The sequence below is a fragment of the Pteropus medius genome, unplaced genomic scaffold (genome assembly GCF_902729225.1).
Source record: "Pteropus medius unplaced genomic scaffold, Ma_sr-lr_union100, whole genome shotgun sequence".
Lineage (NCBI taxonomy): Eukaryota > Metazoa > Chordata > Mammalia > Chiroptera > Pteropodidae > Pteropus > Pteropus medius.
Genome location: NW_024344378.1, coordinates 9,813,416 through 9,839,600, shown reverse-complemented (window position 1 = coordinate 9,839,600; position 26,185 = coordinate 9,813,416). Strand labels below are relative to the sequence as shown.

The window sequence follows — 26,185 nt, the reverse complement described above, 5'->3', positions numbered from 1 at the left end:
ATAATTTTAAAGTACGGTGTTTGATATATGTAAAATCTACTTTATTAGTTACACTGTTTGGGTGTCTTCTATTCCTTATTAACCTTTTTTGTACTTGATCTATCATGCTCTGAAAATTAAACTCTAAAAATGTTAGTTTATTTTTGCCCATTATGTATTCTAGAATTTATGCTTTATGGTAAAGTTGCTATTATGGGTATTTTTAACTGTTCCATTTTTTAAAGTGCTTTTGTTTCATGGTTTTTGACCTGATTTCTATTTTGTCTGATATTGATAGTGTGGCTCTTTTTTTAGGGGGCGGGTAGAAGAGGGGTCCATCTTTTCCTGGTATCTTTTCCCCATGAATAGTTTTGCCCATCCTTTTATTGTTAATCTTTCAGAATCACTTTAAATATGTCTCTTCTGTACGAGGGACAGTTGGATTTTGCTGTGTGATCTCATCTGGTTTCTGTACATTTTCTTTACATGTTTTATATTTTTAAGTGCTCCCCTGTTGTCTTCTCACGTTCCAGGGAGAGCGAGGCCCGTTTTTTTTTTCTTCGTGGGAATGAGCGTGCCGATTTTGAGAGCTGCCACCATTAGGCTCTCTCTGTGCTCCTTGCTTCTGGTTTTCCTCTCTGCCTCCTCGTGGGTCCTCTCCCTGGCTCTCTCGGTTTTACTTGCCTTTTGTCCGTTCACCTGATTTGGAGTTTGTGGGGCTTTTTTCATTCTTAGTATCTCTGGAGATTTAATTTTCATTTTCTTTTCACTTTTTTCCCCACCATGTTTTCTTGTTATTTTATATGTCTTCTCCGAGGTGAATGGGAAGATTCAGAATTAAACTATCACCATGCTTTTACTCGATACATAGGTTTTGACTTTTGAAGTTTTAAAATGATACCTAACTATGTCTAGAGTTAACCAATATTTTTGACTCTTTGATTAAGCTCCAATTTACAGGATATTGTTTTATACTGCCTTAATTCATCTTGTTTTGTTTCAAACACATTTGACATTATTATCAGTATTTTATACTAGGGGTCAGCAATCTTTTTTACAAAGGGTGAGGTAGTAAATATTTTAGGCTTCGTGGCCCCATGCGATTTTTGTCATAACTAATCAATTCTGCTATTATAGCATAAAAGCAACCACAGACAATAATAATACATAAAACAAATGAGTATGGCTTTTTTCCAGATTTTGCCCTTGTGTCTTATTCTGCCCATCCCTGCTACAGAGAGAGTATGTATGTGCTTCTGGAGGCCTAGCAAGTCTGGTCAAAATTAATTTAAAAGTTCGGTATGTAGCTTTTTTGGACCTTGTATGTAGAGTGAATTTATGTCCCCAAATCTATGACCAAAAGTTCCCAGAAGAATGATTTTTTTCCTTTCACATAGAGCCAAGGTGGAAATACACATTTTCTGTCTGCTTCTGCAGAGTGGATTAAAAAGTAATTCACTTTTTCATTGAGGGTATAACTCTTCAGGGATCCCAACTTTGTATAGAAGTTCTCAGATACAATACCTACATGGGCTTATTTTCAGTATTGACTATTAGAACCAAATCTCTAGGCCACCTGATTGGTACATGTATTCCCTAACCTGTCTCTCCACTGAATACGATTTCTAGTTCACAGAATATATTTTACTCTTTTCATATTACTTTTTATTAAAGGAGAGTCTCATTCAGCCATGAGAAATAGTGGTGATTAGGCTTCTAAAGATGGCTAGGAAGGCATAACAGATTTATTATAATCTTCTATGAATGGTAAATGTCATTGGCTAGTAGGTTTTTGTTTTCATTTGGCATTTGATTACATAACATCAGTTATAGTTTTGGTAAATTTTTAGCTATTTCTAAGTTTCTTTTGACTTATTCTATAACCAAAATGCTATTTCTAAGTAAATTTATCAACAGCATTTTTTGGTTTGAATTTTCTCTTATTAATTTTATTACTTGTCAGGCACACTTATGGATGTAGTCTTAGATAGAAATGGAAAGCCTACATGATTTATGAGTTTTATGAGAATAGTAGATGAATTATGAATAGATTTATATTTTTTCTTGTCATTTTAAAATTTCATTAAATTTATTGGGGTGATGTTAGTTAATAAAATTTTATAGGTTACAAATATACAGTTTATAACACATCACATTGTGTGTTCACCATCTAAGGTCAAATATCCTTCTGTCCCATGCATTTGTCTTCTCTCACACTTTTCTTCCTTTTCTCCACCCCCCATTTCCCTCTTTTGTTGTGCTGATTGAGATTTTGTTTGTCTTTTTTGTTTGTTGCTTTCAGTTTTATATCCCACATGAGTGAAATCGTGTGGTTCTTGACTTTTTCCTTCTGACTTACTCCACTTAGCATGATATCGTCAAGACTCATCATGTTGTTGCAAATGGCAGTATTTCGTATTTTCTTATGGCTGTGTAGTATTTTATTGTGTATATGTACCACATCTTCTTTATTCAGTCATCTATCGAAGGACACTTCGGTTGTTTCCATGTCTTGGCCACCATGAATAGTGAGTACTGCAGTGAATTTTGGGGTACATATATCTTTATGAAAAAATGTATTCAAAGTTTTTGGGTAGATACCCAGAAGAGGGATTGCTGGATCATATGGTAATTCTAATTTTAATTTTTTAGGAACCTCGTACTGTTTTCCATAGTGGCTGTACCAGTTTACATTCCCACCAGCAGGGAATGTAAACTGGTACAGCCACTATGGAAAACAGTATGTATGAGGGTTCCTTTTTCTCCACAGCCTCTCCAGCACTTCTGATTACTTGTCTTGTTGATAACAGCCATTGTAACAAGCATGAGGTGGTATCTCATTGCAGTTTTGGTTTGCATTTCTCTAATAGCTAATAAAGTTGAGCATCTTTTCATATGTCTGTTGGCCATTTGTATGTCTTCATGGGGGAAGTATCTGTTCAGGTCCTTTGCTTCTTTTAAATTGGATTTTTTTGTTGTTGTTGAGTTGTATGAGTTTTTTTTAATATATTTTAGATACTAGCATCTAATCAGAGGTGTTGTTTGCAAATATCTTCTCCTATTTGGTTTGTTTCCTCTTTGTTTTATTGATGGTTTCTTTTGCTGTGCAGAAGCTTTTTAGTTTGATATAGGTCTCATTCGTTTATTTTTGTTTTTACTTTTTTTTGCCTTTGAGGTCAAATTTATATAATCTTCTCTAAGACCAAAGTCTGCAAGTTTAGTATCTATGATTTCTTCTATGTATTTTATTGTTCTAGGTCTTATATTTAGGTCTTTGATCCATTTCGAGTTACTTTTGTGTAACAAATAGCAGTCCAGTTTCATTCTTTTGTATATGGCTTTGAAGTTTTCCCAGCACCATTTATTGAAGCGGCTTTCTTTTCTCCATTTTATATTTTTGGCTCCTTTGTCGAAAATTTTTTACCTATATATATATGTGGGTTTATTTCTGGGCTCTCAATTCTGTTCCATTGGTCTGTGCGTCTCTTTTTCTATCAATACTATGCTGTTTTGATTATTGTCCCTTTCTAGTATAGTTTGAAGTCATGGAGTGTGATACCTCTAGCTTTGTTCTTTTTTCTCAAAATTGCCTTGGTTTTAATTTTTTTTTTTGTGGTTTCATACAAATCTGATAATTTTTTTGTTCTATTTCTTTAAAAAAATGCCATTGGGATTTCAATGGGTATGGTGTTAAATCTGTATATTGTTTTGTGTAATATGGCCATTTATGTTGACTCTTCCAATCTGTGAACATGGAATATCTTTTCGTTTCTTTGTGTCTTCTCCAGTTTCTTTTAATAATGTCTTGGAGTTTTCAATGTATACGTCCTTCACATCCTTTGTTATGTTTATTCCTAGGTATTTTATTCTTTTTATTGCATGCAAAAAGAATTGTTTTCTTCGTTTCTTTTTCTGAAATTTTATGTTAGTATATAGGAATGCAATGGATTTTTTCTTTTTGATACTAAGACATTTATTACATCATAAAAGTCCATTGTCCTGTTTTTTATGCATTGATTTTGTATCCTGCAACTTTATTGTTTATTGTTTTTAATAGTTATTTTGGTGGAATCTTTAGAGTTTTTTTAATATAAAATAATCATGTCACCTGCAAAAAGTAGCAGTTTTACTTCTTCATTCCAAATTTGGATGTCTTTTATTTCTTTCTCTTGCCTGATTGCTCTGGCCGAGAGTTCTAGTACTCCATTGAATGATAGTGGTGAGAGTGGGCATCCTTGTCTTGTTCCTGATCTTAGAGGAAAAGCTTTCAGTTTTTCACCATTGAGTATGATACTAGCTGAAGGTTTGTCATGGGCTTTATTATGTTGAGGTACTGCCTTCTATACACATTTTATTGAGTGCTTTAATCATAAATGGATTTTGTGTTTTATCAAATGTTTTTTTCTGCATCTATTGATATGATCATATTTTCTATCCTCTGTTTATGTGGTGTATCACCTTGATTAATTTATGTATCACCTTGATCAGTTTGCACCTCTGGCATGAACCCTACTTGATTTTGATGTATTATGTTTTTAATGTATTGTATTCAATTTGCTAGTGTTTTGTTTAGGATTTTTGCCTCTGAATTCATCAGAGATATTGGTCTGTAGTTTTCTTTTTCTGTGTTATCATCGCCAGGGGAATGTTGGTCTCATAAAATGAGTTAAGAAGTATTGCCTTTTATTCTGTTTTTGGAAGAATTTGAAAAGAATAAGTGTTAAATCTTCTTTGAATATTTGGAAGAATTCACTAGAGAAGCCATTCCGGCCCTGGACTTTTACTTTGCGGGGTGGTTTGATGATTGTTTCAATTTTCTTTCTGTTGATTAGTCTATTTAGATTTTCTGGTTATTCATGATTCAGTCTAGGAAGGTTATATATTTCTAAGAACTTGTTCATTTCTTTTAAGTTTTTGAGTTTGGTGGCATGTAGGCTTTCACAGTATTGTTGTCTGGTCTTTTGCAGTTCTGTGGTATCTGTTTTAACTTCTCTTCTTTCATTTCAGCATTTATTTGAGTTTCTTCTCTTTTATTCCATAGTCCAGCCAGAGGTTTGTCAATTTTATTAATCTTTTCAAAGAACCAGCTCTTTGTTGCATTGATTTTTTCTATTGTCTTTTTGTTCTCTATTTTGTTTAATTCTGTTCTAGTTTTTATTATTTCCTCCCTTTTGCTGATTTTGGGCTTCATTTGTTGTTCTTTTTCAATTTTTTTTTTTAAGATGTAATGTTAGATTGCAAAGCAACTACAAAAAGAAAGCTTTTTTATGGATGCCATTTGCTTGGACTATCATTTTCCACCCTTTCACTTTGAGTCTGTATTCGTCCTTGCATCCAAGATGTGTCTCCTGGAGGTGGTATGTGGTAGGTTTTTGTTTTTTTGTAAATAGAGAGTTCAGTCCGTTTACATTTAGGGTGATTATTGATATATGAGGATTTTCTATAGCCATTTAATCTTTTGTTTTCTGGTAGATCTATATCTCCCTTGTTTTTTATGTTTCTGTTATTTTAGTTTGGAGGTATTCTATGATTTTTCCCCTCTGTTTCCTCTTGTTTTGGGTATCTCAGTTCTAGATTTTTTTTGTGTATATGTGGTTACCATCAGGTATATGCAAAAGAAAGTTTCTTATATATAGTAGTCTCTTTTCTTCTGAATGCATTTTATCTCCTTTCTTTGTAAATTCAGACCTTTACCCTCTCCCTTTGTCTGTTTTTGTTATCACATATTATCCCTGAGTTCATTTTCAAATTGCAGTGTTTATTTTTTTCTTTCTTTTAAAAATGTTTTTACCTTCTTTAACCTTTATGTTACATTTAATTTTATAATACCTTAGCCTGAATATGAGTTACAGTTTCCTGCTTCTGCTAGTCATCTTACTTATTATAGTTTCACGTCCTTTTTTCTTTTTGTTTCAAGTAGAATTATCCCCTTCAGTATATCCCGTAATGCAGATCTTGTGGTGGTAAATTTCCTCAGCTTCTGTATGTCTGGAAAAGTCTTTATTTCTACTTCATACCTAAAGAATAACTTTGCTGAATATATTATTCTTGGCTGGTAATTTCTCTTTCAGTAGTTTGAATATTTGATTCTACTGTCTCTTAGCTTGTCCGATTTCTGCTGAAAATTGATGATAATCTAATGGGATTTTGCTTATAGATTACTATCTTCTTTTCCCTTGCTGCCTTGAGAATTTTTTCTTTGTCTTTAATTTTTGACAGCTTTAATATAATGTACCTTGGAGAAGGCCTTTGGGGTTGATGATAATTAGATGTTCCGTTTGCTTGAATTTGAGGATCCAGTTCTTTCTCTAGGTTTGGGAACTTCTCATTGATTGTTTAAATAGGCTCCCTGTTCTCTTTTCCCTCTCTTGTCCTTCTGGTACACCCGTTATTCTTACACTGTTTTTTCTGATAGAGTCAGGTAGTTCTCATAGAGTTCTTTCATCTTTTTTTCTTTACTCTCAAGTCTCTTCTTCCATTTGCGTAATTCCTAGATTTCCGTCTTTTATATCATTAATTATTTTCTCTACTTGGTCTGCTTTATTTCCTAAGCTCGCTAATTCATTCTTCATCTCTTTTATTGAGTTCTTAAGCTCCAAAATTACTATTTGGTTATTTTTTAAAGTTTCAGCCTATATGGTCAAGTCATCCTTTTATTCATTCAGTTTTTTTTCTCTGAGTTTATTAAACTGCCTATCTTTCTTATATTTCATTTATTTTTCAGAATTGCAATCTTGAATTTTCTGTCATTTAAATCATATATTTACATTTCTTTTAAGTTTATTTTTTGGAGATTTTTATTTTCTTCTTGAGCTGCCTCGTTACTTTGGTTTTTCATGGTATTTGATGTATTATTTCTCTGCCTAGGCATTTATAGGAATAAAATCTGCTTTTTTTTTTTTTTAAATGAGTGATACCTTTAGCAAGTTGATAAGAGGTCTTTCTTTTCCAATAGGTGGCGCTGATGTGTAAGCGTTTTATTTTCTCTTGCATTGCTCTCTGGCTTCTAGGACCTCTGAAGGGTTGCGGAAAGTGCCCTGTATCCCCTGGGGAGGTGGGTGTCTCCTCTGTGACCAGGTCCCCACGTCTCAGTGCACCGCCTACATGGGGGAATGTGGTGGACAATGGGATTTTGAGCCCATGAAATCCCAGGCTGCCCCCTGCCACGTGATGCTGCTGGCCGTTCTGCAATGCCTCAGGTGTCTCTGGTGCCTCCACTGCTATCAACCAGGATGGGTGGGGGTGGGAGGAACTAGGAGAGGCCACATCTGCCCTTGTGGCCTCAGCTGCCTTGCATCTCCACCTTTGTCACTGGAATTAGCTGTAGACCACTCAGGAACTATCTCTCCATTTCTCAGCGCTGCAGAGAGTGTGCTCTGTAACCCGACACTCACCTGCCACAGCTTATTCTGGGGCCTGCTGCTAGCTCTGGAGAGTACGGGCGGCGCCATGGCTTTGTTTTCTGCCTGGCAATGGAAGTTGCTAGAGCGCAGCTGCTGTACCTCTGAGTTTCATTTCTGACCCTGGTCATTGGGTTCAGTCACAGTATGTGCTGGCCACTCAGGCAGGAGCGCTCGGGCCTGCAGAAAGTGCACGCTGCAGCCTGATTCCTCTCCTCTCCTAAGACCCATAGCGAGCTCTGGGCTGTGTCCGTGGTACTGTCTCTGCTCCTCTGCTTTCCCTCCTTCCTTGTTCCCTCAGATTTATACACCTTCAGGTGTTTCGATGCGTGGATCTCTCAGACGTGTTTGTGTGTTGAGCAGGGAATCTTTTGGTGAGTTACAGCTGTTCACCTTGTTGTAACTTCAGGGTAAGACACCAGAGAGCATCTCACACTACCATGCTTCTTGAGTAGATTTAAAATTCTGTCAATTGTTTAAGTACAAAAGAAAACCCATCAACTTTTCTATAAAATTATATCTTAATAATAAAATAACTTATTACTTTATTTACTGCATTTTGAATTCACTCCTTACTACTGAAAGTATGTGGTGTCAAAAAATCTCTAAGTGCTTTCACTTTGAAAAGTACTTGCATAGAAAAGTATATAAAACAATGGATAACTATAGTTTAAAGATGTCAGAATAATTAAGTCATATATATCGTAGGCAAGTGCCGCTTTAGGGAACAATACTGTATTAAGTCGGGCTGCTTCGAACTTAAATAGTGAAATAATTTGTCATCTTAGTTATAAATGAAGGTTTGTGTTCACAGAGAGAGTTAAAAAAAATTTTTTTTCTGTTTATAGTGGGGTTATTATACTGTGATGTCAGTGTAAGCTCTTTTTCCTGACTGATTTCAATGGCATCAGCTACCCAAATATAGGCCGGATTTACTTTGAGACTCTTTACATGTGTAAAGCTTTTAGAAACAAAGAATTTTTCCCCTAAATTAAAGAAGGGACTCTTTCTTTAACTAGCCATGTGGTGAGGGTAACTGAAAAAGAAGCTGAAATTAGAGTAATTCATAAAGGCAGGGTATTTTACTAGATAAACATTTACTCTGAATTATAGTTTAAGTAAATTGCTCTCATCATTAAAAAGAGACCAAAAAAACTACCAGTTAACATACTCCAAAACGACCACTTATTCAACTTTGAAGAATATTGCAAATAATTGTGAAATATTTCTGGTCCAGTGCTTAGTATTGTGAATCTTCTTTGAGATTTTTGTAATAATATGAGCTGGAACAAAGGAACCATCTGGTTACCTTACTTTAAATTATCTTAATTTGAGCCTTACACATTCACATTAAAAAAATATAAGATACTAGAGAATATTTTTTAGCCATTGAGACTGTAGTTAAAAATTTATAGATATTGTCATTGCTATTTTATGAGTTTTAGAGTGTCTGTTGAGCTAAGGAGTACCTCCAAACATTGGTAGACTTTGTAGCTTATAGGAGCACCTTCTTGGTTCTTCTTGGTTCCAGACATGCGTAATAATGCATATCAGCAACTGATGCATCAAGTATATTTCCTTACATTTGTAGAACTTATTTCTAGCAGAGTGATATAGACAATAAATAACAAATATAATAGACATACATTCTATATGATGTGTTCGAAGATAGTAAATTTTATCAAAATAGAGCAAGGTCAGGGGATTAAGAATACTGAGAGCTGAGGTGGTCATGCAGGCCAGGGTTAAGCCTCAGCGAGAAGACGATGTCAATCAAAGAATTGAAGGAAGTGGAGGAGTTTGCTATGAAAATATCTGGGAGAAGAGTGTTCTTCAGAAGTAGGAACAGCTAGTGTAAAAGGCAAGAACATGCAGAGCATGTTTATGGAATAGTAGGGAGTCTAGAGGAGCAAGTACTAGAGAATAAACCTTGACAGGCGAGGTTAGAGAGGTGATAAGCAGCACGTCCACAGTGTTTCTGCATCGCTTAAGTTTCATACTCTGAGTGACATGGGGAGACGTCGCAAGATTTTGAGCCCAGCAATGACATAATTTTTAAATAATTCATTTTGGCTGCTGTGTTGAAAATAAACTTTATGGAAGAAAGAGCAGAAGCAGAGAGTCCGGTTAGGAAGTTGTTAACAATAATCTTGGCAATGATGGTGCTTTAGGCCAGGGTGGTAGTATTAGAAATGATGAGAATCAGTCATTTTGTTTTATATGTTTTTAAAGTAAAACCAGTAGTATTTGCTGAGGGTTTGGACATAGAGTCTGAGATAAAAGAAAAGCATCAAGGAGGATTCCAGGGTTTTCGTCCTGAGCAACTGGAACTTTGAAGCACCATCAACTGACATGTAGAAGATTCTGAAGCAGGGTTGAGATGAAGGAAGTTTGAAGGTCAGAAGTTCAGTTTGGGCATTTATCAGTGAGCTATCCATTAAACATTAGAGTGAAAGTGTCAAGTAGGCTGTTGAATGTATGGGTCTGGAGTTCTAGGGAGAGATCTGGGCTGGAGATGTAAATTTGGGACTTTTGGGGATATTGATGGTATTTAAAGCCACTTGACTGAATCAGATCCCTAAGGAAATGCGTGTAGACAAAAAAGAAGAAAAGGTTGAGCTCTAGGATATTCTAGTGATAAAAGGGGCAGAGGAGAAGAGGTATTTAAGCCAGAAAGAGTATGGTGAACTAGAAGCCAAGTGAAGAAAGATTATTAAATAGAAGTGTTATCAACTATGCCAAATGCTGCTTTGCTGGTGGGTCAAGCAAAATGATTACAAGAAACCACCATTGAATTCAGTGCTGTGTGGGTCACTGATGATCTTTACAAGAACAGTTTCTGTGTAGTGGTGGGTAAAAGCGTGACCACAGCAGGTTTTATAAAGAGAGAGGAGTGGAATCGAAAACAATGGGCAGAGTCAGCTCTTTCAAGGAAATATGCTCGTAAAGGGGAGCAAAGAAGTTAGCAGCAACAGGCAGGAAATACAGGATTTTTTAAAACCTGGGTGTCCACAGAGGCAGACCACAAAACAAGGATTCAAGTGAAAGAATTTTATTTGGGAAGGTGCAGGCAGCCCTGTCAGGGTAGTTGAGAAGTGATGCAGGCATGAGAACGCAGCCTTTAAAGAGTCCGTTAATAAAGCCAACTACCACAGTGGTGATGGAACTTAATTACTCAGGCTTTAAATCAACACGTAATCTCTGAAATTTCCTTCTTTACTTATTGCACTTGTACTTAGTTGATGAGTCCCTGTGGGCCTTGTTTTCAAAGTCAATCCTTTCTTCAGATGAAGATGTTTCATTCATGTGCTTGATTTACAACTGACCCTGAAACAAAATGGGTTTGAACTGTGCAGGTCTAGTTATGTACAGATTTTTTTTTTTTTTTCAGTAAATACCTGTCCTGTTTTCCATCTTTGGTTGGGAGGCTGGATGCCTAGGGCTGACTGTATGCATTGATCTGTGCCATTTTACATAGGGGACTTGAGCATCCATGGATTTTGATATCTCTGTGTGTGTGTGTGTCACGCTGGAACCATTCCCCCCGACAGGCTGAGGGACAACTGGCACAATTAAGTTTTGGGGGAGTTAAAAGTTACATGTGGATTTTCAACTGTACGAGGGATCGGCACCCATAACCCCTGCCTTCTTCAAGGGTCGACTGTATATGGAAATATGTGTATATGTATAACAACGGAGTACATAAGAAAACAGCTTATGTGGAACACACAAATAGATCTGGCAGGGAAATTTCTCATGCGGACACCCTAAAGTATAACTTTTAAAAGTGATGTATGGTTGTCAGGTGCTTAGGGGTGACAGTAATCAATGAGCTTCCTGCACAAAATTATTGGAAAATCAGGAAAATGCATAATGTAGAAATCAGCTTGCAGTAAAGGCCCCATAAACTTAAGTAACAAAGTGGAGGTGGCCTTTGTAATTGTGTAATCATGAAAAGACTTGCTATTTTACAGCTGTATTTACCTCTTTTCATTTTTTGAAAGTAGTTTAATTTTCTTCTAAATTTCTGTCTCTCGTTGTTTATAAATGACTATGAAACATATACTGTTATTTATTTTTTAAATTTATATTCTTTTTCTAAGAAGTTTATTTTAGAGCACGAATCCTGCTGTATATCTCTTTGTATGTTTATTTTCTGGTAAAGTGCCAGGTAGTAAATGCCTGAGTAATGTTTGTGGAGGATAAATAAGGTTTTCAGCAGTATTCCTTTGCTACTACTATTATTCTTGAACTTTAAATTTTAATACTGTTTTAAATTTTAATACTGTGTGGTCATGGTCATCTGTAGCATTTTATTTTTTCTCGATGGTAAAGCTTGATATATTTACTTAGCATTCCTTAAGAGCATTAGCTATTGTTATTTTTTTATAAACAGCACTCTTTATTTACCTATATATTACTTTCTATTTCTTAAAAATAACCATTTGTTGGATATTGTTTTTAAGTTTTCTTTTTATAATTACGTTTACTCTACCTCAGCTTCATTTGCTTATTATGTCATCACAATGGAAGTAATCATGTCTTACCAGCAAAACCAGCACAAAGTATATTTGGTGAGAGGATATTTATTTTAAAAAACACAACCATTTGTTGTTTTCCTTTAATTTTCTCTTTATAATCATGTTCATTAAAAAAATTATTGGATTTAAAAAAAAGTCTTCTGCCTCTCCACTGTTCTGAAATCGAGCATTTTTTATGTATTTGTTTTTAAAAACAGCTTCACCACACGTACATGTATGCTCATATGGCAGATTGTTTTGTTTACTTGCTTTTGAATTTTTAAAAAAATAATATGCAGCTTTCTTTTATTTCATTCATCATTATATTTCCAAGATTCATTCATGTTATTGTGAATTACTACAGTTAACTCCTTTGCATTACTGTTTTTCATTGTCTGACTACCACAATTCACTTATTTATTTTCTTGTTTATGAGCTGTTGGGTTGGGTGCTTGGCAAAAATTCACCCACAGCAGCAATTTTGAGACATTTTGATAAAAATATTGTATTTTAAAAGATCAAGAAAAAATTCTCAGGCCCTTCAGGCACAAAGATGAAAGAGTTTACAAGGGCAAGAGGTTAAATTAGTATCAGATTCCTTAAAAGCAGTGTACAAATCTAGGCAAACATGGAACAAATTTTTCAAGAAACTCAGGGAAAGAAAGTATAGGCTAAGGGTTTTATATCTTGCCAAACTGTCCATCATATGTCATGGCTATAATAAAAATATTTTAAACGTGGCAAAACTCAGGTAATTCTGTATATACGTGTCTTCAGAAATCTACTAGAGTTGAAATGGGCAGACCTTTTTTTTTCGTAAAAATCTAGATAGTAAATAATTTAAGCTCTATAGGCCGTCCAGTCTCCATTGTCATTGCTCAGTTGTGTCACTGAAGCTGTACACAGGCAGCTGTATAAATACATAAATGAACGAGCGAGACTGTCTTTCAGTAAAACTTGATTTAGAAAACAGTTGGTGGCTGGATTTGGCCTGTGGGCTGTAATTTGCCTTTTAGAGAATTCACTTCATATAAGGAAGACGTGAATGGGAATACTTCAGGTAAAAAACTGGGGGAGAACATTTCATGTATTTAATTTTAGAGCTAAGAGTAAAACAAAGGTGGAGATGTCACTAGATGACTGGTATACAAATATTATGTATTTTGTCCAAGTGAAAGAATGCAGCTCAAAACGGGAGGAGAAGGGAGTGAGCGAGGGAAAGCAGTAAAAGTTCACATGGATGGTCGTGTAGGTAATAGGTAGGAGTCAAAGGATGCTGTTTCACACTTGATATTCCGTAAGGGTCTACCGGATCCACTTTTAGTTTTTCAGTTTCTTTTTTGAGCAGGCCTGACTATTAGTGAAGACTATTTCATAAATTCCATTCTTTCTTAGAAGTTTTCCAAAGAACAAAGAGACCACTTACTTATCTACAAAATATAGACTATTCTGTCTATAATCATAGATGGACTTGTTGGAGCTAACCGTGTTCCAAATGAATAACACAGTTATTCTGAAAGGGAGAGAAAAAGACTAATCCCAGTGACCTTTAACACAACATTTGACTGTCTGCCCTCAGTCTTGATGTGGATGTGGGAAAGAAATGCAAACAAATCTTTGAGGTTCGTTTTTTGAAGGTTTTCGTGAAGCAATTCTGAAATTATTTTAGGTGTATTGTCGGGTTGAAAAAATGAGTGAAATTTGCTGATGGTGTTGGGAACTAAAATTCTCAGCGTGGAAGACAGGAGAATCAAAAATGAAATGGAGAAAGCAAGAATCTTGCCTGAATGGACTGGAATCAGAGGTGTGAGTTTATGATCAGATAAATCGATGGATCGGTAGACAGATAGACAGTTATAAATGTAAAAATCTACCCTAGTATTATTGAGCACACTGATCACTCATATTCCCAGATCTAGTTTCTAATAATAATCCCCATCTAAAGGAAGCAGGCTCTTTGGAGGAATGGCTGATCGTAGGGCTGTGGCAGGGAAGGTAAGGACGAGCCTGGTACATTATGATATATCAAATTAAGGAAATGCTTAAGAAAGTGATGGGTCCTGTCAAAATAACAGAGGAGTCAGTTTGAAGGGGGCCTTATTGGTAAAATCGGGGACAATGTGAGCATCGAAATAATTTAAAAATGTAATAAACTGTTGGAAACATAGAATTCATAAACCTACACGGATCACGGACAGCTCGACAGGCACAAACAGAAGTCTCTTTCGTACACAGCAATGCTGAGTGGCATTGCTGGAGTTGAAAAAATCATAGTTAAAAATTGATTTAGGAAAGAATTATCAATGGATGCTAAATCTATGGGGGTGGGGATGAATTTTTGATGAGATGTGCATGGTATTTAAGTGTCTTTGCCACAGATTGTTTTTAGGGTTTAGGGGAAAAATAGTGACTACGTAGTGAAGAAACCTGCCATTATCTTGTCTGAGTAATCAAAGTTCATATCACAAGCCATGGGAAATTGGACATTGTGTGCTTCTGGATATGATACCTGTGGAAAGAAACATCACTTACAGCAGGGTTTGGCAAACTTTTTCTGTAAAGATTCAGATAGTAAATGTATTAGGTTTTATAGATTACATAATCTCTGTTTCATCTGTTCAATTCTGCCATTGAAATTTGAAAGCAAGCCATAGATGTTATATAAATGAATGAATATGGCTGTGTGCCAGTAAATATTTATAAAAATGTTGGCTAGATTTGGCCCATGGTACATAGGTTGACAACTTCTGGCTTATCTATTCTGAGTGGGAATGCATACCTAAAAATAATCATTAAGCAATATCGTGCAAGGTTCAAGTGAACCTTTTATTTTAAAGGAGGGAGAACTTTATTCTTAAAAAATGTCAGTGTCACGTGAGACAAAGAAAAGCTGAAAATAGTTCCAGATGGAAGGAGGCTAAAGAAACCTGGCAACTGAAAGCCCATAGGTGAACCGAGGCTGGACTCTATACTGGATGAAAAAATGCTATGAGGATGTTACTGGCTCAGCTTACAAGTTGAAATATATATGTGTATTAAAGCATTATATGAATATTAAATTTTCTTGATATGGATAACTAATATGGTTATGTAAAAAGAAAGTCTGTGTTTTTAAAGCACACACTAAAATATTTAGGGGTGATAGGAATCATGTATACATTTGTGTGTCTGTGTGTCTGTGTCTGTGAGAGAGAGGGGAAGAGGGGAGAGAGAGGAGCTAATCGTAAAACAAATGGGGCAAAACGTTAATAGTGAATCTGAGTAATGGGTATATGGGAATTCTTGCAACTTGTTTGTACCTTTGAAATAATTTTCAAATAAAATGCTAAAAATAGATTAGAGGAAGTAGACATATGTTTTTTATATTAGGTTATGTAGACTATATATTTGAATTGAAATTATAAGAAGTCCTGTGAACTTACTCTGGCAGTAAGGGAAACATCAGTTTGTCTTTTTTGCTGTAGTTAGAATTATAGCTTTTGGGGAATCTATAAATCTCAGAGTGGAATTATCTGGATGGTTTTATTAACCTGGACTATAAAGCTCCTCTGGGTTAGTCCTGAGGGAAATTTATTTTACTGTAGGTTAGCAATACCTCATAAACTTTCTAAGAATCTCAATGTGAGTCTCAAGGTTAGTATAATATTAATGTTTAGCTTTAGTATTTCTCATGTTTTAGAATTTGGGAGGTGTAGTTGGAAGTCATTAATGTTGTTTATGTTAACTTTTTTTTTCTTTTGGTTTGAAAACCATAGATTTGATTTTTTTGAAGTTAATTTTTTTCTTCCGTAAGTGTAGTGAGACTACGTGACTCCTCAGCTCTCAACATCACATTTTTCAAAATTCTATGGTGAATTTCAAGTGTAAATGGCACTTTGCTTTTCAGCAAACTGGTTTCTGAAAATATAAATTTACAGAACAGGTATATTAGGTGGTGGGAATTAGGAATTTTTAATAGGAAAAAAGTCTCCCCTTTAAAAAGAATTCAATCATAAGAACCATGAAACACAGACTTTTCCTGTGCTTAAATTAGGCTTGGCGTTTGCCGTTTGCCGTGGAGTTATTTGTAAAGAAATTTATAGGACTAATTCGGTACAGTGGAACAGTTTCAATGCAATAAGTAAAATGTTTTAATAAGTTGCTATGTCTGTGTGACAGACGTTGTTAAGATTGTATACGTTTTTATATTTTATAAATGTTTCAGAAAATATCATGAAAGACTTTAGTTTTGTTGAGTGAAGTTATTAAACCATATAATTTTAAAACTGTTTATAACCTACATAAATGTATATATTTGAAAATATGCATTAGTTATATTAAAAAATTTCAGAAAATGTGCATTCAGGATTCATAAAATTCTGGTCTTTTTGGTCTTTCAGTGATGGAGATATCAGTCTCTTAAAAGGCAGCCATTCTATTTTATATATTTAAAATAAAAAAAAATTTATATTTGGAAGAAATATACACTTGTAATTTGTACTTGTTTTTCATGACTCTACAAGTGCAATTTAATCACTTTTCCACTTACTGGCCCTAGCCCTACAAATATTTTGAGATATTTTTCATTTCTCTTCTATTCTTTAGACAAATATCCCTAGTTACTGTGTCTTATATTAATGCAGACATTAACGAAATAAAGAATATTTTCTAATAATAATAATGATGATAATAACAGCAGCTAACATTGAGGCCTTACTCTGTGAGAAATGGTGTTGTAAGTACTTTATACATATTAACTCATTTAGTCCTCAAAGTGAACATGCAAATATATGCTATTTTTACCCCATTTTACAGGTAAGAGAACTGAGGCACAGATGTCTCCCACACCTGGCTATTGATCACTCAGCTCGTAAATGGCAAAATTAGGATTATGTAAATATAAAATACACATTATTTTAGTTGACCCTTTGTCATCTTTATCACTATCTCTGGATAAAACTATACTTTATAATGACCCATTTAGACTTAACAGAGCTTAATAGAGTTCTCTACTCACCTTTTTAATGTAAGTTACATACAGAGAGATACACAAATCTTAAATGTATCCTTCAATGAGTTTTGACAAAACATACATCTGCAACCCAAACTTATATCAAGATATAGAGCATTTACCAACCTGAAAAACTTATCCGACTATTCTTTCCAGTTGATACCCATCCTGCTTCCTGATTTTTTTGGCATCAAATAGTTTTGCCTGTTTTAGAATTTCAATAAATGGAATCATACATTATAGTCTCTTTAACATAAGGCTTTTTTAACTCATCATGATGTCTTAAGATTCATACATGTTGTGTGTGTTAGTAATTTGTTCCTTTTTTATTGTTAAGTACTGTTCCAGTATATGAATATACTGCAGTTTGTTTATCCATTCTCCTATTGAATACCTGGGCTGCTATGAAATTCTTGTAAAGACAACTTGTAGACATGTTTTTATTTCTCTTGTCTAAGTATCTAAGAATTCCAGGTCAGAAGGAAGATGTATCTTTAGCTTTGTAAAAAAGTGCCAGACTTGGCATAATAGCTTTTGCAACATGGTATAATACATTTGTTTATTAAATTTAGTTAATTACTTGCATTTTTAAATCTTTTAGATTCTTACTGATATTTTGACTGTTCTTTCAGTTACTGGGAAGAGTACTTACATTTTCCATAATGATGTTGATTTTGTAAATTTCATCTTATTAGTTTTTCAATTTTAACTTTATATATTTTGAAGCTTTTTATTCTCCTGGAATATTGATCTTTTAAAAGTCATATATAGTGATATTTAGTCATGTTTTTGCAGCTTTGGCTATGAAGGCTATATGTTCTGATATATTGTGGTCATCCCACAGAATGGACCCTGCCGCCCCCCGTCTCCCCCAAATTTTGTTTGGATGTTGAGACTGACGATATCACACCCCCACCTCCCCAAGGGAGCAAGAAGGGTTTGTTATTTACAAAATGAGGCTTTCTGAAGAGAGCACGGCAGGCTCCCAAGCTGGACTGAAAATGGCTTGAAAGAGCAGAAAATCGAGACTGGCTTGTGTTTTATTATTATTGGATGGAGGCAGAGTAAGGGGAGCATGCATGCAGGCTGGGTGTCACTTTGTGTAAACTTCCCTTCAGCAGCATAAGAGGGAGTACAGATAGCTGATGCTTTGTTAGAACTGGTCCCAAGATGTCTTTACCAGTCTATTTCACAGATCACTAAAACATTAAATAATCTTTTCTTCGTATTGTGCATTTTCATCGATCAACCATTCACTGATCGATAGTGGTGTTGTCTTGGAGTAGTGCGTTAGCAGGGGAGGTGGTGAGAAGTAGTTGGATTCTAAGATTTGTTTTGAAAGTGGAGACAACGGGAATTGCTGAGAGATCATGCGATATGTGAGGGAAAGGAGTCAAGGATACCTCTTAAGATGTTTGATTGAGCAACTAGTAGAATGGAGATGCCACATACTAAGTTGAGGAAGCCTGAAAGAAGCAGATTTACTTGTTACTGGCACAAATGTATGTGTGTTTCTATAAAAACATCAATTTTAATAGGACAACTTGATGAGCTTTAACAAATGGATGTTGTTGTGTAAGTACCACCTAAATCAAGATATAGAAAGTTTCCATTATCCCCAAAAGCTTACTTATGCCCTGGTACAGTCAATCTCCCAGCAGTCAATCTCCCATGATTCATCGTATAGATAAAACACTATTTATGCTTCCACCCAGTTAGTGAACATTTAGGTCCAGTTTTCAGATCTTTTGAATCGAGCTGTTATAAATATCTGTGTATAAGTATTTGTGTGAGCCTATGTTTTTTCTTATGTAAGTACCGAAGAATGGGATTGCTGGGTTTTTTGCTAATTATATGTTTAACTTTCTAAGAAACCATCTTGTTTACTGAAGCGATACTACCATTTGCAATGAACCAGCAGTGAATGAGAGTCCCATTTACTTCGCATTCTCACCAACACTTGACGTTTTTAGTCTTTTTAATTTCAGTTATTCTAATGGGATTGTAGTATATTATGGTTTCATTTGTGTTTCTTCTGATGACTAATGGTATTGAATATCTTTTTACTCCAGTATTTGTCATTTGTATATCTTGGTTTAAAAAATTGCATTGTTTGATTTCTTATCATGGAGTTGTAAGAGTTCTTCACATATTCTGGATGTAAGTCCTTTATTCAATATATGTTTTGCAGATATTTTCTCCTAGTTTTGGTATACCTTTTCATTTTATTTACAGTATCTTAAAAACACAGGTTTTTAAATTTTGATGATATACAGTTTACCAAATATTTATGATTTGTGGTTTTTGTGTTCTATCTAAAAGATGTTTGTCAAGCTCAAGGTTGCAAAGTTTCTTCTCATCTTTACTACTAGATGTTTTATTGTTTTGGCTCCTCAGATCTGTCGTCTATTTGAGTGAATTTTCATATATGGTGTGGAGTAGGGGCTAAGAATTTTCTTTTTAAATAAGAATACAATTGTTCCAGCAAGATTGGTTGAAAAGATTTTCCTTTCTCCATTGAATTACCTTTGTACTTCTGTTGAAAAGTCAATTGACCATTCGTGTATGAGTCAATCTTGGACTCTTCTGGTCCATCGATGTGTGTTATGCTTACTTTGGTACCATACTCTGTTGTGTTAATTACTCTGTTGATTAGCTTTAGAAATAAGTCAGATTAAGTCCTCCATCATTTTTTCTATTTTCAAAAATTTTTGGACTATTCTAGGTCTTTCATACTGCCATATAAAATTTAGAATCAGTTTATCAATTTCTTTTAAAAAACCCTGTAGGGATTTTAATTGGGTTGCATTATCTTCTAACTCATGAATGTAGAACATTTCAGCATTTTTTTAGGTCTTTAATTTTTTTCAGCAATGTTTTATAGTTTTCAGTGTACTAATATCGCATATAGTTTGCTATGTTTCTTCCTATTTCATATTTTTTTGTGTTACTGTAAATGGCATTTTATAGGTGTCTTTGTTGTGTAGTAGTTATCATGTTTGTAATGACATTTTAAAATTTCAATTTATAATTGTTGATTGCTAGTATATAGAAAAACAATTGATTTGTAATATTGAATTGGTATCCTGCAGTTTCACTAGACACACTTATTCTTGTAGATTTTTGGTAGATTCCTTAATTTCTACAGAGATGGTCACATTTATGCTCATGCTAATAAGTGTTCTTTCTGTTAAATTTATATACCTTTTACTTACTTTCTTTGTATTATTGCACTGATAGGATTTCTGATATAATACTAAGTAGAGGTAGTGAGAGCAGACATTCCTGCCTTTTTTTTTTCTTATTTTAGGAGAGAAAACTCTGGGGTTTTAATTAATAATTGCCTTTTTTAGATGCCTTTTTATCAGGTTGAAGAAATTTACTTTAATCCTAGTTTGCTGAGAGTTTTTTGTAAATGATGTAAAATTTAGCCAAACAATTTTTTCTGTATCCATTGAGATCATTTGTTCTTTTATTTTTAATTTTTTAAAATTTCTTAATATGATGAATGACGTTGATTGATTTCCAGATGATGAGCTATTACATTCTTGAATAAACCCCACTTGATCATTATGCATCGTCCTTTTCATATGTTGGTAGAATTGACTTGCTAAAATGTTGTTAAGGATTTTTATGTTTATGCTCATAAGAGGTATTTGACTATACTTTTCTTGTAATTTCTTTGATTTTACAATCTGTGTAATGGTAAAATAACTTGAGGAATGTTTCATCCTATTCTTTATGTGAGAGTTTGCGTAGAGTTGGTATTATTTTTTCTGAAATATTTGATAAAGTTTACCAGTGGAACCATCTGATCCAGAAGCTTTTTCTCTGGGAAAGATTTTGACTATGGCATTTATTTTCTTTAATAAATGTTAGGGACATTCACATCATCTATTTCTTTTTGAATGAGATTTGTTAGTTTGTGTTTTTAGGAAATTTGTCCATATCATTTAAGATGCTACATTTACTGGTATATACTTGTTCATTATATTTCCTTTTCATTCTTTTCAATATTTGTAAAATCTGTAGTGATAGCTCTTATATCTGATATGAATTATTTGTGTCCTCTCTGCTTTTCTTGTCAGTCTGACTACAGATTAATAGGTTAATCAATTTTATTGATCTTTTCAAACAACTAGTTTTTGTTTTGTGTTTTCTATTTTATTGATTAATGCTTTGTTGTATTTCTCTTTTTTAGATTTTATTTGTGTGTATGTGTGTGTGTGTTTTTTAAGTAATTTCTTAAGGTAGAAGACTAGATCATTGTGCTGATATGGCTAAGAGTTTAAGCATTTTGGTATCAGTTTAAGCAATCTGGGGGATTGCTTCTGAGGTTTGTTAGAGCAGGTCCAGAGCAACTTTCAGTTCTGGCCAATTTATTTCAGTACTACAGCCCTTTTTAGGACTCTACCTAAAGCCTCCTATAGTGTGAGGTCTTTTTGCTATGGCTGCTTGGAGCACAAACTGCTCCCAGCCCTGTGTGAGATCTAAGAGTTGTTCAGCCTGCTAGTTTTTTGGAGGTTCTTTTCATGGCCTCATGTAGTTTTCTCTTATGCACATGCAGCTCATTACGCAGCTAAACACTTGAGAGAAACTTCCTGTGGATCTCTTGAGCTTTCTCTGTGTGCCGTGACCTCATCTCTGGCCTTCTCGCCTGTAAATTCCAGCCGGTTTGGTTTTTTCAGACTCTGATCTTTATTTTCTCAACCCTAAGATCACCAGAGTCTACTTGCTGCCCCTCTGTTGTTCAGTGGTTGGACATTTCCTCCTGGCAGTACGCTGTCAGTCGTCGGAATCACAGTCCTGTGCCGATGGAACAGCACAGCCCTAGCTACTTGTTAGCCAGCGTCATCTTTTTCCATAGATTTTTTTCCTGGTTTTTAGGTTGTTTAAGGCAGGTAATTATGTATTCTCTAAATTACTCCATCATGGCCTAATAAAGAAGAACTCTTGGTATAATTGACTCATTTTTGATTTGATTTTTACGCTATAATTCTGAGTTATTTCATGTGTTCATGTATCTGTTTTCATCACTATCTTTTTAATGAACTATTTTTGAAGTAGTGATTTACTATTTATAAATTGGGAATATGATAGAGCACAAAAATATTTTCTTATTTGTATGTTTTTTGCATATGCATGGATTTTGTTTCATGCATATGCAAATAACATACAAATAAGAAAATGCCTTTTCTGAGATGACCAATATTTTGTTACCTTGAAGGTTTATTGAGACAGGCTGATTCCTTGTAGTATGTGCACATTTCCAAATGCAAAAGTAATAAGAGTGTAATGAGAATGTGAATCATAATTTTACATTTGAAGTTGATCACCTATATCTAAGCAAAACTATTTCCTTAGTTTTTTATGTGAAATTATTATATCACCTGTGGGTTCCTTGGCTGAACTGCTAGTGACTAACCCTTGAGAAATATTGCTGTAGTACTTTTAAGGATACACACTTTGGTGTTAGACTTATGTCATAGCTCTTACACTTTTAATTTTTAAAAAATGTTTGCAAGTAGTTGAGCAAGATACTGAATTTCATGATGAAGTACCCATTTCTAGTAGGATAAATATATATTTTTAAATTAAACTTCTAATTTTGAGACAATTGCAGATTCACACACACTTGCAAAAAATAACACGGTGATCCTGTGTACACTTTATGCCGTTTTCTCCGGGGGTAACAGCTTGTAAAAATATAGTACAATATCACAACCTGGATATCGGCATTGATAGAATCCGTTGATCTTATTCAGATATCCTGTTTCATTTGTACTTGTGTACATGTGTGTATATATTTAGTTCTGTGCAATTTTATTGCATGTTGTTTCATGAATCTATTGCCAGTCAAGATACAGAATAAATAGTCCTATCACCACGGGATCTTTCACATTGCCCTTTTAAACCACACTCACCTCCCTTCTACCCTCTCTCTTCTCTTATCCCTTACCCTCGAAAATCACCGATCAGTTCCCCATATCTATAATTTTGTCATTTCAAGAATGTTGTATGAATGGAGCATTTACATTTAAGGTAATTTGGATATGTTAGTGCCTAAGTCTGCTGTTGTATTACTCGAGTTTGTTTCCTATTTTTTTGTGCCTCTGTTTCCTTTTACTTGCTTCTTGTGGGTTACTTGAACAGTTTTTAGAATTTCATCTTGATTTACTTATAATATTCTTGAGTGTTATCTCTGTATGGTTTTCTTAGAGGTCGCTCTGGATATTAAAATGTACATATGTGGCTTATCACAATTTCCTTGTATCAATATTTTAAAACTTCAAGTGAAGTATGGAAACCTTCCTTTCATTTACATTCCCTTTCCTTCCCCACATTTTAATACCATTGCCTTAAGTATCAGGTGATGTAATTTTTGTTTCCTTCAGCAAATATGATTTATGAAGCTCAGAGGCGGATGGTTTATTGTGTGTACTCTTTTTTCTGCTCTATTTGTTTTTCTTTTTGGATGGTCCAAGATGCCTTCTTTTATCATTTTATTTCTGTTTGAAGAGATAAAGGACCAGCAAGTGCTAAAAATCATTAAGGGCAGGGATCATATCTTTTGTATCTTTGTAATATCAACGATGAACTCAGAGCCTGCTACATAGTGGGCTCTCATAAATTATTTGTTACATCAAAATTTCAGAGTTATTTACAAATACAGAAATGTGTGTGACAATAAAGTTTTTTTTTCTTGCACACACAAAAAGTTGGTATTTCCAATATTTCAGAGTTTAATCTACAGAAAGATCAGTCTTACTAGACTTCAACTCCTAGCACTTAACATAGTATCTAGCATACTTAATTGTTTCTTGATTAAATTAATATTTGGTGTACTTTATTTGCTCATAAAAATGTGGTGTTAGAATTAACTTATCGGTACCTTGGTGACATATTATTTCTATTTCTTCATTCATTCATTCGTTCATTCATTTATTTATTCATTTGGCGAGGCAACTCTCAGTTGACCTCACAGATCGCAAGGACCTCGTCAGCTTACAATCCCTTATTTTTTTATTTTCTACACCTACAGCACCCGGTCTTCCTAGGTGGTCTCTCATCCAAGTACTAACCAGGCCCGACCCTGCTTAGCTTCCGAGATCAGATGGGATTGGGCTTGTTCAGGGTAGCATGGCTGTAGACATATTAATTATATTTTTAAATATTACTAAAAGTTTATGATTTATCTTCTTTCTCTTACAGCATCAAACACTTGGCTCGTTCCAGAAACTAAAGGAGCTATTGTTCAAGGTGGATATGGTCATACCAGTGTGTACGATGAAATAACAAAGTCCATTTATGTTCATGGAGGCTATAAAGCATTACCAGGCAACAAATATGGATTGGTAGATGATCTTTATAAGTACGAAGTTAACACTAAGACTTGGTGAGTAGATTAGGCAGAAGTATGAGAAAATTTGTTACCGTTATATTTTTTATTTGTATAATAGTGTTTATTAAATATTTTCAGGGAGACATTCTTGGCCTTTTCCCATCTTTATTTCAACTAGTGATATTCTATTATGTAGCAAAGGCACAAAATAATATTTTCTATGTAGCCATCATTACTAAATGATTAACTTTAAAATGGTTTCCGATCCTTAGACATAAGTTAGTCTGTGTGCATTACTCATCGGTGCTGATATTTGTTTAATACAGACAAGCAATTTTGTTATTTACTAAAATAACTGTTATTATCTGTCTCAGGATTTATTCCTTTTTGCACTCATATTTTTTGTCATTTGTAAATTTTAAAAGCATTTCTTCAGTTTCATCATTTCATTTGCTGTGAAATACAAAGCTTGTAGCATTTAGGTAGATTTTCCTTTTTCGTTGTTTTTCAAGTGCTACATTGTGCATCATGTACTGGTCTTCTCATGCACATACACAAGAGTTCATTGAGGTTATGTACTTGAAAATGAAATTGCTGTGTCTGAGAATATTGACATCCTCAACTTTACTACCTGTTGCCTGATTGCTCTTCAGGTCACTGTGGTAGTGTATACTTACACCAGCAAGATATGAGTGTCGCTGTTTCTCCCCATTCACAAACAGGTGGTAGTAGTGAAGACATTTTGCCTTGGCCAGCGCAATGGATGTGAATGATACCTAGCTGATGTTTTAGTATATGTACCCTGCTTACTACTGTGCATAAGCATCTTTTTGTGTTCACCTGCCACTTATGTTTCCTGTTTAGTGAATTACCTATTCATAACCATAACACTCTCTTTATGTTTGAAATATTATGAATTTTTTATTGGTTGATTTTTCTAGGTATGTGAATTATCAAATAGAATTTTTGTTGTACTCATTTCCCTTTGTAAAACCTGGGAAACGATTCTTTTGTTGTTTTAAGATACTACACAGTCTTCTAAACTTTTAGCATGACACTACTTTATATGTTTAAATGAAATACAGTTTTCTACCAAATTGTGATTTGTTCTACCCTCTTCAGTTTCAAACATGTATTCTAATTTTCTTTTATTTGAAGAAAGAAAGGTAGAATTTTAAAAAAATAAGACTTCTTTTTTGGGTAATTAAAAAAGAAATTTCATTACTTTTTTAGTTTGATAAATTACAATATTTTTTATATTTTTATAAATATTAAAATTAGCAAACCACTTTTTTGTTCTATATAATTTTACATTGCATTTTAGTTCCTATTTTAGCATTTCTAATGTTTTCCCATCAGTTTTTGCTATGATAACAATAGGAATTGTGGTTTAGTGATTAAGGCACTATCAATCTGATTAACACTTTTTTGCATATATTACAGATATTTTATCATATCAAAAAAGAAAAGATAACTGCTTCTGTATGAAAGAGGCAGCATAGTTCACAGTCATAATAATGGGTATAGCAGTGCTCAGGGAAGGATCTTAATAGAAGTGAATGGATAAGAGAGACATGGATATTATTTGAGTAAAACCAAAATGAGAGAGGTAGTTGTTGCTCGCCACTTGAATGAAATTTGCTCAGAAGTTATGTGCTCACCTACCTCAAAATTTCTCAGGGAAGTTTTACATACAGGAATATAATTATCAATCTTGGCAATTTTAGCATATGCACAAATTAACATTGTATACTTGTCCCTTATGAGAGTTTAATAAAATAACTTGTAAATAATTTTGAGGACTTCATTAGAAATATGTTATAGATACATATGATGCTTTACTATTTTGCTGGGTTTTGCATTTTTATTTATTTTTAAATTAATTTTTTATTTTTTAATTACAATTGACATTCAATATTATTTTGTCAGTTTCAGCTCTATAATATAGTGATTA

The 26,185-nt window shown here is 34.1% G+C and overlaps 2 protein-coding genes and 1 pseudogene across 17 annotated transcripts in view; 1 reads left to right on the top strand and 2 right to left on the bottom strand.

Annotated features, from left to right (window-relative positions):
- The window catches only part of ATRNL1 (attractin like 1), a 627,375-nt gene that overhangs the window by 49,603 nt on the left and 551,587 nt on the right, over positions 1–26,185 (top strand). For all 16 annotated transcript variants that reach the window (XR_005654640.1, XR_005654641.1, XM_039871115.1 and 13 more), the window contains one exon: positions 24,102–24,285. Coding sequence is in view for 14 of the 16 variants with exons in the window: in XM_039871115.1 (XP_039727049.1) it covers positions 24,102–24,285 (184 nt within the window). In the remaining 2 variants the exon portion in view is untranslated. The remainder of the gene's footprint in view (positions 1–24,101; positions 24,286–26,185) is intronic.
- LOC120609742 (translation initiation factor IF-2-like) overlaps positions 1–26,185 on the bottom strand; it is a 449,818-nt gene that overhangs the window by 51,523 nt on the left and 372,110 nt on the right. The gene's annotated exons all lie outside the window — the stretch shown is intronic.
- Positions 23,923–24,041, bottom strand: LOC120609851 (uncharacterized; annotated as a pseudogene).